We start from the raw sequence: 13,625 nt of genomic DNA, 5'->3' as shown, positions 1-13,625 counted from the left end.
ACTGAAACTGTGTATTTTTTTGTGTTAGCTTGGTCAGCGGTGCTGCTATTCTGGAGAAATCCTGCACAAAACGCCTGTAATAGCCTGCCAAACCTAAAAAGCTATGAATCTCTGTAGGAGAAGTAGGTCTGGGCCATTTCTGCACAGCTTCTGTCTTCTTAGGATCTACCATAATTCCATCTTTGGATACAACATGCCCCAGAAATACTACTGAGTCTAGACAAAATTCACACTTCGAGAACTTAGCATAAAGCCGATGTTCTCGCAATGTCTATAACATAGTCCTGAGATGATTCTCGTGTTCTCCTTGGCTACGAGAATATATCAGGATATCATCAATAAATACTATTACAAATCTATCCAGAAACGGCTTGAACACCCTATTCATTAAATCCATGAATGCAGTTGGAGCATTAGTCAGTCCGAAAGGCATCATAAGGAACTCATAGTGCTGGTATCGAGTTCTGAAAGCAGTCTTAGAAATATCTTCATCTTTGATTCTAAGTTGATGTCAACCTTTGAAAAGTGGGCAACTCCTTGTAACTGATCTAAAATGTCATCTATACGAGGCAAAGGATATTTATTGCGCATTGTTATCTTATTCAACTGCATGTAGTCAATGCACATTCTCAAGGATCCGTCTTTCTTCTTTACGAACAGTACTGGTGCACCCCATGGAGATATACTCGGTCTGATAAAACCCTTATCTAACAAATCCCGCAGTTGTTGTTTTAGCTCATTCAACTCTGCTGGCGCCATCCGATATGGAAGTATTGATATGGGCTGTGTGTCAGGTGGCAAATCAATACCAAAATCTATTTCTCGTATTGGAGGAAATTCTGGTAAATCCTCAGGAAATACATGAGAAAATTCTCTCACTACTGGTATATTTTCTATACTAATTATTTCTTTTCTTGTGTCATTTACAATAGCTAAAAGACCCAAGCAACCCTTCTTCAGAAGTCGTTGAGCCTTCATAAAAGATACAACTTTGCAAGTCTTTGGAACCTGACCCCCTTTTAGAACAAAACTAGGTTCGTTTGGTATCTCAAACTTGACTATCTTTGCATGACAATCGACGATAGCATAGCAAGAAGATAACCAATCCATTCCTATCAGCACGTCAAAGTCAATCATATCAAGTACAATAAGGCCAACTAGAGTATCTCTACCCTCAACCTAAATCTGGAAAGCACGATACACGCATTCAGCTAATAGAGACTCTCCAACAGGAGTAGTAACCAGAAAAGGATCATTCAATAGCTAAGGTTGTCTACTAAACCTCAAAGCAAAGTACGAGGACACATAGGAGTGAGTAGATCCCGGATCAATCAACGCAAGTGCATCAAATGAACAGACAGAAAGAATACCTGTAACCACAATATTCTAGGCCTGAGCATCATGTCTAGTAGATGCAAAAACTCTCGTCTGACCTCTACCACCATTCCCTTGTCCTTGGTTCACAGCAGCACGGTCTCCAGCACCTCAACCTCTATTTCCTGTACCTGTAGCACCTGAAGTATTACGAGTAGTCTGATTAGGTGCAGCTGACTGAATATAAGCCTGGTTGAAATTTCTTGGAGGCCGAGGGCAATCCCTCAAGTGATGTCCCAACTGGCCACACCGAAAGTACTATCTCGTTAAAACACGATATTGTCCCAAATGTGATATACCACAGGTCTGGCAGACCAGAGTAGTGGCATATATCTGCCCAGAATTATGATGTCCAGATGCTGACGGTTCCCTAGTACCCTGTCTTTAATGTGGACTGTGAAGACAAGTGTGTACCTATCTGAGAACCCTATTGTTGTTGTCCCTGATTTCGTGCTCTTCGATTTTCAGTGAAACCGCCACTGAAGGACCCTCATGTCTTGGCCTTCTTACGTAAATCACTAGTTGCACGCTCATCACGTCCCTTGTTTTCAATCTTTCTAGCAAGGTCGAATGCAGTAGAGTAGGATAAAGTCTTCATCTGTGGGGCTACTGCAGTGTATGGACGACCAACCAATCCATCAACAAACCTCTGAACTAGAGCTTCTTCGGTAGGCACTAAGTAAGGAGTATATCTAGCCAACTTACAAAACTTGGTGTTATATGTTGACACATCCATATCTGGAGTCTAAACCAATCTCTCAAAATCTCTAGCATATTTTTGCACCAGGTTGTCTGGAAGAAAATGATCCATGAACAACTTACTGAACTCGTCCCATGTTAGTGTTGTTACTCCTGCTGGCCTTCCTAGCAATACAGTTTCATACCATGTGTTGTCCATATCCTCTAGTTTGTATGCTGCGAGCTCCACGACTCTCTCACTAGAACATCCAAGAGCACGTAATGCCTTGAATGTCCCATCCAAGAAACTTTGAGGATCTGCTGAATTATCGGAACCTGTGAATTTTGGTGATTTCAATTTCAGGAACTCTTGCAGGGATACCTCCTTATTCCCGAAAGTGTGAGTCTGTGCAGGTGCTTGTGTCTGTAAAGTAGCCTGAGGAGCTGAACTTCCACCCTAAGTAGGCACCAATGACTCTAACACATTCAATAACCTTGCCATTGCGTCTGCAGGTAAGGCAACAGTAGGTACAACAATCGGCACTGCTGGTGGAGCGTCCTGAACTCCCTGCCATTGCACTTGATCTGGCATAGCAGCTTGGGATTGACCCATGTTCCCAACTTCAGGTTAAGGAGCAGTTTGTCTTCTAGTTTGATGAACCCCAACTTGACCGCCACCCTGGGTAGTACCACGTCCAATACCATGTCCAACAGATGAGGGTGTGCGTGTTCTAGCCATCTGCGAAAGAAATACTCCAAAGTCAATCTCAAGTTATCTCAACGCACGATCAAATAATGAAAGAAGGGAAAATATTCCTAGATGTTCATGAGCCTCAAGATCATAAGTATGGGCGCCTACATACACATGAACAAGACTCTACTAAACATTGCTCCATGACTCGGGACTTAAAGCCTAAGCTCTGATACCAACTTTGTCACGACCCAATTTAGGATCATGACCGGCACTTAGGAGCAAATGTTCCCAAGTAAGCCTCAGCGGTATTTTACAGAAAATCGGACATTATTCCTGCATAACTAATACATGTATAATTAATACATGCATAACCCTAACCAGCAAACAAACAACCTCTAACAACATGACGCCAGATTTTCGATCAAAGTTATTTCAATTCAAAGTTGTTAATCCATTTTACTATTAATTAGAGGATTAGGATAGCTTCATCAGTTTTCCCGCCAAAATCTATATTTTTCAGTCATTTTTATATTTTTGTTAATTAGGATGTACTAAAATAACTTTTATATTACAAAACAATAAGAAAAGTAACTTTTGTGTTACAAAACTTAACTTGAATGACTATGGATGAAATTTAAATATCATCCATTTTTGGCAGCATTGAGAAATATAAAAGAGGAAGGAAAGCAACATAAGAAATTAATGGAATTCTATTTGTCTTTAATATTTCAAGATCCAAGAAAACGACTCAACTAACATATTGCTAGAAAAAGTTTGACAAAATTATAACACAGCAAACACGGCGCCTTCAACGCTTATCCTTTTTCATAATTATCAATCAATTATAACATGGACTTTTCTTGTGGTTTGGTCCCATTTTCACGCCCTAACATTCGCCACTTTGTTTAACTTTTTTTTTTCTCCCCTGGAAATTAAATCCCTCTATAAATATTCTCACTTCACTTCTTCTACTTCCAACATTTTCATTCTTCTCTTCTTATTATATCTTCTTTTTTTTCATCTTCATTACTAAAGCAAAATACCCAGTTTAGTTCCCTTTGAAGAGAAGAAGAATATGGCAAAAAGTGGATACAATGTTAGCTTCTTGTTGCTTCTGTCAATTTTCTTGATTTTGCTCACTTTCTCCAATATGGTTGAGGTATATATATGTTTATGATCATTATTAATTAGTCATTGGAAAAATAATAATGTAGTTTTTGTTTTGTCAAACCCTTTTAATAATATGTGTTTTTATCTTCATTTTGGCAGGGTTACAACAATCTCCAGCCTAGAGGTATATATACACTTTCGCTATTTCATTTGGATCCTTATGTATAGAAAAATGTTGTTATATACTGTCAGTGACGAATCTAAGATTTTAAAGTTACGAATATTAGTAGCACTAAGAAAATAAAAAGAACTTAGCAAGTGATAAAATAAGAAGTATCAGCAAAATTTTAGAAGAACGAAAAATGCATCCATTAGTTGTCTATGAAGATCTAGGATTCGGTATTTCAAGCACTTTTTAATTTTGTCAAACACTAAAAAAAGCTAAAAAAAGTTTAAAAGTTTTTGCTCACTTACACACCGTGCAAGTAGAATCAGTATTTATCCCAATTGGTAACCTATCATGATAGCATTGTCATATATATATATATATATATATATATATATATATATATATATATATATATATATATATATCAAATCGAGGTTAATTGGTTCTTGAGCACCCTAATTTTTAATGTGGGTCCACCCCTATGTACCACCGATTTTATGAATTTGACAATGGTGACCGAGATGTTTAATAAATTAATAATTGTAACAATTCTTAAAATTTCATGTAAATTTTCATTATTTTTTAAAAAAATTTACGTGGTGTTGTTAATAGATTGCAAGCCAAGATGTACATATCGATGCTCAGCAACATCACACAAGAAGCCATGTATGTTCTTTTGTCAAAAGTGTTGTGCTACTTGCTTGTGTGTGCCTCGTGGGGTTTTTGGCCACAAACAATCATGCCCTTGCTACAACAACTGGAAGACTCAAGAAGGAAAATCAAAATGCCCTTAAATATTAATTGGGGAAAATTTCTTCAAATATAATTAATAGTCTGAAAAAAGACTATTGTCATTGTGTTTTTGTATCCGCGTAACTTAATTTCTTTTGCGGTTTTAAGTATGTTTAAATGTTTTGTACTTCTCTACATTCATGTTACTAAAGTCTAAGATGAGTTGTAGTACTCGAGCAATATGGTCCGTTAGGATTCATAAGCCGACTTAATTTGTTTGGAATTGAGCTGTTATTGTAGTGTGTTTTTACTTTTTACCATCATGAGAATGTAATAACTTATTTATTGAATCAAGTCTATTTCATGTTTTTTAAATGTACTGATCTGATATTTTTCTTTTTTGAGCTTTGAATTGGGACTTTTTTCATCTCACTACTTTGAACTTGTTTCTAAGTTAGCTGTATAAAAGCTGTTTTGAGTAAAAGAGAACCAATAAACAATATAAAAACCTTGTGTGACAGAGAGGGAAAAACAAAAGAGAGCCAATTTAACCTTTTGTTACTCTTATCCTTTTTTTTCCAATAGATGGTCCATATGGTAGTCTCTGTTTTTTTTTAAATAAAGGTTCCGCGAAGGGGTTATATTCAATAATAAGTCAAAAGGAAAGAGGGGCGTACACTTGACCTCTTCCTATCATAACTAGAATGGACAACCCATTCGTACAATTTGACGACAATTCGTACAAATTGAGCGCCCAAAAATAAGGACTTAGTACTAGACTTAGTAAAACCAGTGAATTATTCAGCCAAGATCAAAGATAAACGTGTTTTTTCTCACCTTGATTCTGAAGTTTGGTAGACTCTTTAGTGAAGAGAGAAGTCTTTTTTTCATGTTCTGCAAGATTGGCTAAGAAATGTGTAGGGATATTGCTTTCTCTGAAAGAGTGATTAAATTGTAAGTGACCTTCAGATAACATGAAGTGAATATCATCGATGCCCTCTTTGATCTGCCAAGAAGTGGAAATTTCCTTTTTGATCACAAGAAGAGAGTCAGATTCCACATTTAATCTATTGAAACCATGATCGATACACTATTTCAGTCTAATTTTAATAGCTTGCACCTCAGCTGAGTTATTAGTGGTGCAGCCAAGATAGACAGTGAATGCCATGATCATATGCCCCAGGTGATCCCTCAAAATCCCACCTCCACCGGCATTACCTGAATTCCCTTTGAAACAACCATCCACATTAAGCTTAAATTCTCCAAAATCGGGCTTGTTCCATCTCACAGGAGTGATGTCTAATTGAGGCTGGATACTATCAACCAAATGACAAATATTAGGGAAAGAAGAGAAAAAGTTCAAAGAGGGGAACTTAGAGGAAAGTAGCAGCTGCATCGAGTAGGTTATTTGATGAATGACGCTATTGGAAGAGCGTCTAATGCCTTCATATTTATAAGTGCACCTATATTTCCAGATTTTCCAACATATGACAGTTGGTAAGTACTGCATGATCAACTCGTACACCTTGTTTAATTTTGAGGTTTATAAGCCCACCTCATAAGTTTAACTCTGATGTTATCTACGGAAGGCATAGATAATCCACAAGCATCTTGAAAATACTTCCATACTTTCCCAGCAATTTGCCTTTGACTAAATAAGTGATTAATATCCTTAACCTTACCAGAAAAGCAACAGTAACATTTTGATGGTCCATGGACCCCAAATCTCGTCAGATAGTCATCCGCAGCCAGTTTGCCATTCAATAAACTAAGTATATGAAAAGAAACTTTGAATTTTTGACAAGGATAGAGGAGAGTTTTTGGATTTTCTGAGTATAGTCCAGGCAGACTTAGATGAGAAAGAGCCTATGTGATTTGGGATCCAAATAGGCTGATCCTCTTTACCTGTGCAAAACTTGATGGATTGAACGTGAGAGACCAGATTAGCAGGTAAACTAGTCTGCAATTTATCCATATTCCACTGGTTATGAGAAATAAATAAAATCAGAGACCCTAACCCTCTTTGACCTAAAAGATATGTTGCCATTCCCAACCTTCCATAAGATATGTTTTTCACAATCTTTCCTGGCATTCAAAAGTCTTCTCCAAATATGAGATTGATTGGTTGTAGTTTTTCTTTTTGGAAATTGAATGGGCTATATGGTGGTAGTCTTTTGATTACTATGGTCTATAATAGTCTTACTTAAAATAGGGTCAAATAAAGAAACTAGAAGAATTCAATTTTACTAAAAGGTCAATAATGATTTTTGGCATATATAGTTGTGGAAGGTGGTTAGGGGTAAATATGGTTGACAGCTAATTTTCTTTAACCTAATATCTCACTTCGAGCTTTAGGATAGAAAAATCTTGATAGAAAATGCTTGTTTCTTTAATAGGTTTTACACTATGCATATCAGATTAATGTGAGTACGGAATCATCGAGTGAGAAATAATAATTACAAAAAAAACTATTTTCATTGCTTGAGATGTATAGCATCTTTACCTTTCTACCTGCTATTTCTTTTTGTCTACTCCTCCTTTACAAATCAAATATATTCGTTCATTTACCTGCACCCATGCGAGGCCTAGGATATCGAGACATTAGTTATTACTTACCGGCGGATTTAAGATTTTAAATTTATATGTTCGAAATATTGTTGCATTCATTATTACTTTGTGACAATAATACGAATTTAGTATAAATATATATACAGTTGAAATTACTCATAGGTTCTGTTTGGCACAAATGCATATATGTTTGAAGCTAACTTTATTAGTGTTAGTTTTTTCACCTTGTTTTCGTTCCAAATGCCACTAAATTTATAATTAATGCTATTGGCATTGGACCTGTTATCCATAAAACTATGTACCCAATCACATCTACAAGAAATTTACTCTCAAGAATATTGAGCTTTGCACCTGAGGCGATGTAGCTCATTTTATACGAGTTTAATTGAATTTAATATTTGCGACATACATTGTAAATATGTTATCTAAAAATCAATAAAAATTCAACAAATAATAAGTTATGAACTTATAATTTCAAAAGTTAAATGTATTCAGTGTAAAAATTTCATCCGACTAGTTTTCACTACCGAGTCTTTGTAAATTTTTTTTTGGGAGGGGGGGGGGTGGGGGGGGTGGATCCATTGCTTGACTTGGTTGTCTAACTTTGATTGCTTAAATACAGAAATAAACAGGTGGAAAGGTTGTCTCTATGTCTCTTATCATTGAGGAAAAAATATGTGCTAGATACAATGGAAGTAATTTTCTAAAAAATAATTTACTTTTTCTTTTATTTATATGTTGACCTATCTTTTTCTCGCCCAAATAGCACCAATTAATTGCATTTAGATATGCTATTTAATCTTTAGCCAGTTTTAAACTTTTTAAAGTTTAGTTAAATTTGGCAAACTCCAAACCGCCCTCCTCCGCCTCATCCTTCTTCTCTCGAGTATGAAATTTTGAACTATCAGATCTTAACTTTAGACGAAAAAACCTGAAGTTTAAACAGCCAAAATCAAAATTTCAAACCTTTGAGTCTAACTTTAAGGGTTGTTTGGTATGATGAATAGATAAAAATAATCCCCAGATAAAAATTTAGTACCGTCTTATTTCTTGTTTGGTTGCGAATCTTGAGATAAATTATTCCATGATTAAAAATAGTATCAGGATAACTTATACCTGTCAGAGGGTGAAATAATAATCGCAGGATAAAATAATAAAATTGACAACAACATACCAAACAATCAATAAAAAATAATACCATGATAATTAATTTTAATGTAATTAATCTCAGTATAACTAATTTCAGTATAACTAATTCCAAAATAAATTGTCTTCAAACCAAATGACCCTTATAGATTTAAAGTAAGGTTTTGATATTTCTAATTCGAGTCTAACACTAATTCTGAGACGGCTAAACTTTAAATACTTTGTAAAGTGGCTATATGTGCACTTGCCCCTTTCCTTCATTTTAAAAAAAAATCTTTTTTATTTATTTTTTCTCGTCAGTTTTCCAACTCCCATTCTTCTATCTTCCACATTGCTTTACATTGTCATGAATATCAAAATGCTGCTGCTGAATTAAAGAATGTTCTCTCTATTTACTGTCCGATACGCGAATTGAGTATCAATCCAACGGGGTAATATCCTTTACTAATCCCTTAATTCCTTCCAATATTTCAATTTCAACTGTAAAAATAAAATCTTTTTTTTTTGAATATTTGGACCCTGTTTTCTATCTGAGTTTGGAGCTAGAATCCAGTTACTAAATTTGTTTGCTATATATAAAATGTGACATTAAAAGATTTGAGTTTTACCCAATTTAAACTGAAAAATAAAATCTTGTTGAAAAATTTGGACCCTTTTTGCTATCTGAGTATCAGACCTAGATACCAGTTATAACATGTGACATCAGAAGATTTGATTTTTACTCAATTTAAACTGTAAAAATAAATCTTGTTTGAAAATTTGGACCCTTTTTTAGCTAGAATCCCCCAGTTTACTAAATTGGTTAGATTATGTATAATATGTGACATTAAAAGATTTCATTTTTACCCAATTTTGTGTGAGATCAGATGGCAGATCTTTATTGGATCACTTTCTTGGTAGTTCTATTTTGTCTTGTTGGAACATTTGATGCTAGTGCTGGAGATGCTGACCCTTTGTACAGGTAAAATTTTACTTACAATTTTGTACCTTATGCTTATATTTTGTGAGAGTTTTTATATTTTGTACTTTGCTTTTAGTAGTTTGTGGCATAGTTGCAATGATACAGTGAAGATTGATTTTAACTGATTGTGGTTTCATTTCTTGTCTTAATCACAATTCCAATGTGTTGCTACATTTTTTTTTCTTTTTCTTTTGGTTCGTCGTGGAAAGGTTTAATTTTTCGCCTAAACGGCCCTCAAACTTTTAAGTGGATTATGTAGTGTAGGTTATAAACATGCAGCAGTAATTGAGGAATTTAATGAGTGTTCTTTAATCGTTAAATGAGGATGACTTTAAGAATGATATGCATTATTATACTCAGGAGATTGAGTCTATTCGGTCTCGAGCTAAGAGTGGTTTAAGGTTTCATCATATCAATCAACATACTGGAATTGTCTATATGAATCTTACGTATCTCTTCCTTCCTATTTAGGCTCATTTCTTTCCAATACTAAATAAATTGTATTTAAGTAAACTAGGAGTTCACTAAAACTAGAGTTTCTTTAATCATGCGAGTCTTCAATCCATGGATATATTAACTAGAATAAAATGACTCATCACAAACTGTCAAACAATGAACAAAATGTGTGTCTAACAACAACTACTAAGATTTCAATTCCACTTAATTGGTATAGGTTATATGGATCCTTTCCTTCAACTGTGTTTTGTTCTTGGTTAAATCCATATTGATTTTGAGAGATTGTAGGTCTCTTTAGATAACTTCGATCATTGTAACCTTTGGTTTCTCTCGACCCTATATACCACATTCAATCATCATTGTGCCCCACCTACAAACTGGTTCTTATGGAGGTGAACAAAAACATGGCAAACCATCTCAGGCGACCTTATTTCATTTCTCAAAATTTGGGCTTGCAAGTTGACTAGTGGCAACTATCTCAACAGTTGGCTAGTTGGCGGTTGGTGGGAAATAGAGAGCAAAGTTGCAAGCATTAGGTAGACCTGAATAGTGAAAGTAATGAAAACTGTAGTTGTTGGAGGAGGCGGGAGATATTTAGCCTGGGAAATTAAGGAAAATATTAAGGTCGGAAAAGAGACAAGGAAGAGCTTAAACAAATATCTGTCAAGTTCGTGGTGTTATTAAAGGTTGAAAGACATTGGATTAAACTTTTCACTGTCTCGAGATATTGCATAGATTACCACTGATAGTATGCAATGTATTTGAAAATTTTGTGAAGGAATTCCTGTGCTAATTTCAGAATCTAATCATGGAATATATTTCTATTTTAGGGAAATTAGGAAGTTTAGAATGGTAACAGTAGTTTCTAACTTAAATACTGAAATACCAGCTGTTTTGTTGAACCATCACCTTGCTTATGTGAGAAGCCAATTTACTTTGGGGATAGCTCGACGCAATCTAGTAAGGCTAATACCAAAAAGGGACCGACTATTTACTATTGTTTCCCTTACATAAGCTGAAAACGACTCTTTTGTAAATTGGTTGTATGTTTGAAAACGACTCTTAGGTTGTATTTTTTTTATATGCAAATGCAGTTCATCACTTAGGTGATTCTTGTAGCGGATGTGCAATATGATTGTGACTCACTGGTCTGTTTTGTTTCTAAATCAGTTTGAAAAAATTCTACTTCCTTTCCTCCCAATAAAGTCTAAACCCAATACAATCGCAATTTATGAATTTTCTCTGTAGTCTAGCACTTAAGAATCAGACATTGTATTTTTGAAGTATCGAATTCTATCATTTAGGGCTTGTTTTGATCAATGTAAAAAGACTGGATGTGCTGGAGAAACATGTTTCCTGCATTGCAAAATTCCTTTAGATGCTTCTTCTTCTGATGACAACTGGTATTTGAAAGAGCCTCTATACCTGTGGTTGAAACAAGCGAATTGCCAAAGTGATTGCCAGTATCACTGCATGCTTCAAAGAGAAAAAGACCGAGCAACACATGGATTTGGGCCTGTGAAATATCATGGGAAATGGCCATTCAAACGAGTGTTTGGGCTTCAGGTATGTTAATTAATGGCGTCTTGTCCCAAGTTCCAACTGCTTCAAAAAAGGTCCTCTCATTTTATGTATATATATATATATGTGTGTGTGTGTGAGAGAGAGAGAGAGAGAGAGAGAGTATTAATCGGGAGTAACATTTTAATCTGTCAGGAGCCTGTGTCTGTTGCTTTCTCTGTGCTTAACCTTGCAATGCATTTCCATGGATGGCTGTCCTTTTTCATGCTTATTTACTACAAGTTACGATCAAAAGGTGATGAGAAGACCTGCTACAATTACACTTGTTTGTGGCACATTTATGCGTTCTTGTCTATGAACTCATGGCTATGGAGTGCTGTCTTCCACAGCCGGTAAGTTTATGCGTTGGCAGTTTTGATAATGCTGATTTTGATTTCCTAACTTTACCAATGTAGAATTTAGGTTTTTTTTTAATCGTATGTGGTTGGGATTTGTTGGCAGTGCCTGCAACTTGAAGTTTATCTATTTTCTTGCAATATTACTTCAGTATACCAATTGAATTGTATGAACTTGTTTTCATTTATTTATTGCAGGGACATGGATTTTACAGAAAAGCTGGACTACTCATCTGCTGTGGCATTACTAGGATTTTCACTGATTATATCAATACTAAGAAGTTTCAGTGTAAAGAATGAGGCTGCGAGAGTTCTGGTTGCGGCTCCACTGCTTGCCTTTACAGTCACTCATATACTGTACCTGAACAACTATCAAATGGACTATGGTAATCTCTCCGTCTCTCTTTTTAAATTTACGTCAAAACATGCATGGGTTGACAATAGGTATATCGAGTGTATTTTCGGAAAAACAAGCGCCAACTAGCTTTAACTCAAGTATGAAAGGATAGAATGTAGTATTGATTTTGGGTCAAGTTATTTGCGTTTTGGTATACAAGTTGACCATACTTACTGACTCTTGAAATTAGTAGCAATACCAAATCAAATACGACGAGTAAATGGGTCCTGAGCTAAGACTTGGAAGTTTTAATGCCATAATGCTTTTTAAATCCTCTTAGCCATTATCCTACTGCAATAATTCTTGCTAAAAGTAATGCCGTGTTGTGGCAACTCCACCCGGAAGGTAAGGGGTTACTCCTACAGCAAGGTCCTTATATAATGCTCAAGGCTCTTGGCTGAGTAGCGGGAGCAACTTTTAATTTATTATGAGCCCAAATGATTGATTCAGTAAGTTCTACTTCAGCAATTGTTGTTTGGCATGATTTATGTCTCAATAAAGGGTTGGAAAGCGTAGGAAGCTTCTATTTTATTTACTTACTTTCTGGTGTTTATATCTGATGATAATTATTGTGATAAATTCTCAGGATGGAATATGAAAGTTTGTGTAGTGATAGCTGTTTCTCAACTTCTAATCTGGGCAATCTGGGCTGGAATTAGCCGTCATCCTTCCCGGTGGAAGTTATGGGCGGTGGTTGTGGGAGGTGGCCTCGCTATGCTCCTAGAGATCTACGACTTCCCTCCGTATCAAGGACTAGTAGATGCACATGCACTTTGGCATGCCACCACAATCCCTTTGACCTATATCTGGTGGAGTTTCATCAAGGATGATGCAAAATTTGGAACTTCAAATTTGAGTAAAAAAGTGAAGTAGTGTTTTCGACTGGGTTTATTTCAACCTGCTTGATCAGTTTTGACATCCACAGCTATATCAAGTACTCAATAGTAACTCCTTTTAGTTTCTTCTTTTCCTATGTTATGTTATGTTGCAATTTCTTTTAGGAAATTCTACCTCCTACATCAAAGGTATACACACTATTTGTTATAAATCAAAACCATTTTAAAATATTATTTTCTATACCTTTTATATTTTATAACAAAATAGGTATTTTATGCTATACCCTACCATTAAGGCGTGAAATATGCTATTTATATTTTTTCTCTCTTTCTTTCAGTTAGCACACGATTCTCTCTCAAAATCTCAGCAGAATGTTTCTTTAATCTCTCTCTCTTCCTTCTCTCTTCGAGCAAAATTCCCTCTTCTAATCTGGATGAATACTGGAATCGCTGAACATGATTGCAGATCTTAATTTTGCTCAAACTAATTAAAACAAGAACATGATTCACTTCCTGAGATGAAATTCTGCTAATTTCCATAAGGCAGAAGGCGAAGAACAGGAAGACCATGCTTTGGCACAGGAGAAG

The 13,625-nt window shown here is 35.5% G+C and overlaps 2 protein-coding genes across 2 annotated transcripts; both read left to right on the top strand.

The window, feature by feature from the left end:
- The first annotated feature begins 3,720 nt into the window (after window positions 1-3,720).
- On the top strand, window positions 3,721-5,132 carry LOC107786501 (protein RSI-1). Its single transcript, XM_016607987.2, has 3 exons — window positions 3,721-3,905; window positions 4,016-4,040; window positions 4,638-5,132. Exons 1-3 carry the CDS (start codon window positions 3,822-3,824, stop codon window positions 4,817-4,819), a joined length of 291 nt encoding a protein of 96 aa, XP_016463473.1. The 5' UTR covers window positions 3,721-3,821; the 3' UTR covers window positions 4,820-5,132.
- Window positions 5,133-8,766: 3,634 nt separating this feature from the next.
- LOC107786502 (uncharacterized) lies at window positions 8,767-13,268 on the top strand. The gene is made up of 6 exons (XM_016607989.2): window positions 8,767-8,902; window positions 9,338-9,432; window positions 11,193-11,454; window positions 11,605-11,801; window positions 12,003-12,190; window positions 12,788-13,268. The coding sequence occupies exons 2-6, from the start codon at window positions 9,338-9,340 to the stop codon at window positions 13,072-13,074; spliced, it is 1,029 nt and encodes a 342-aa protein (XP_016463475.1). The 5' UTR covers window positions 8,767-8,902; the 3' UTR covers window positions 13,075-13,268.
- Window positions 13,269-13,625: the final 357 nt, after the last annotated feature.

The sequence above is a fragment of the Nicotiana tabacum genome, chromosome 11 (genome assembly GCF_000715075.1).
Source record: "Nicotiana tabacum cultivar K326 chromosome 11, ASM71507v2, whole genome shotgun sequence".
In the NCBI taxonomy this organism is placed as follows: domain Eukaryota; kingdom Viridiplantae; phylum Streptophyta; class Magnoliopsida; order Solanales; family Solanaceae; genus Nicotiana; species Nicotiana tabacum.
This window is presented reverse-complemented; position numbering and strand designations above follow the sequence as displayed.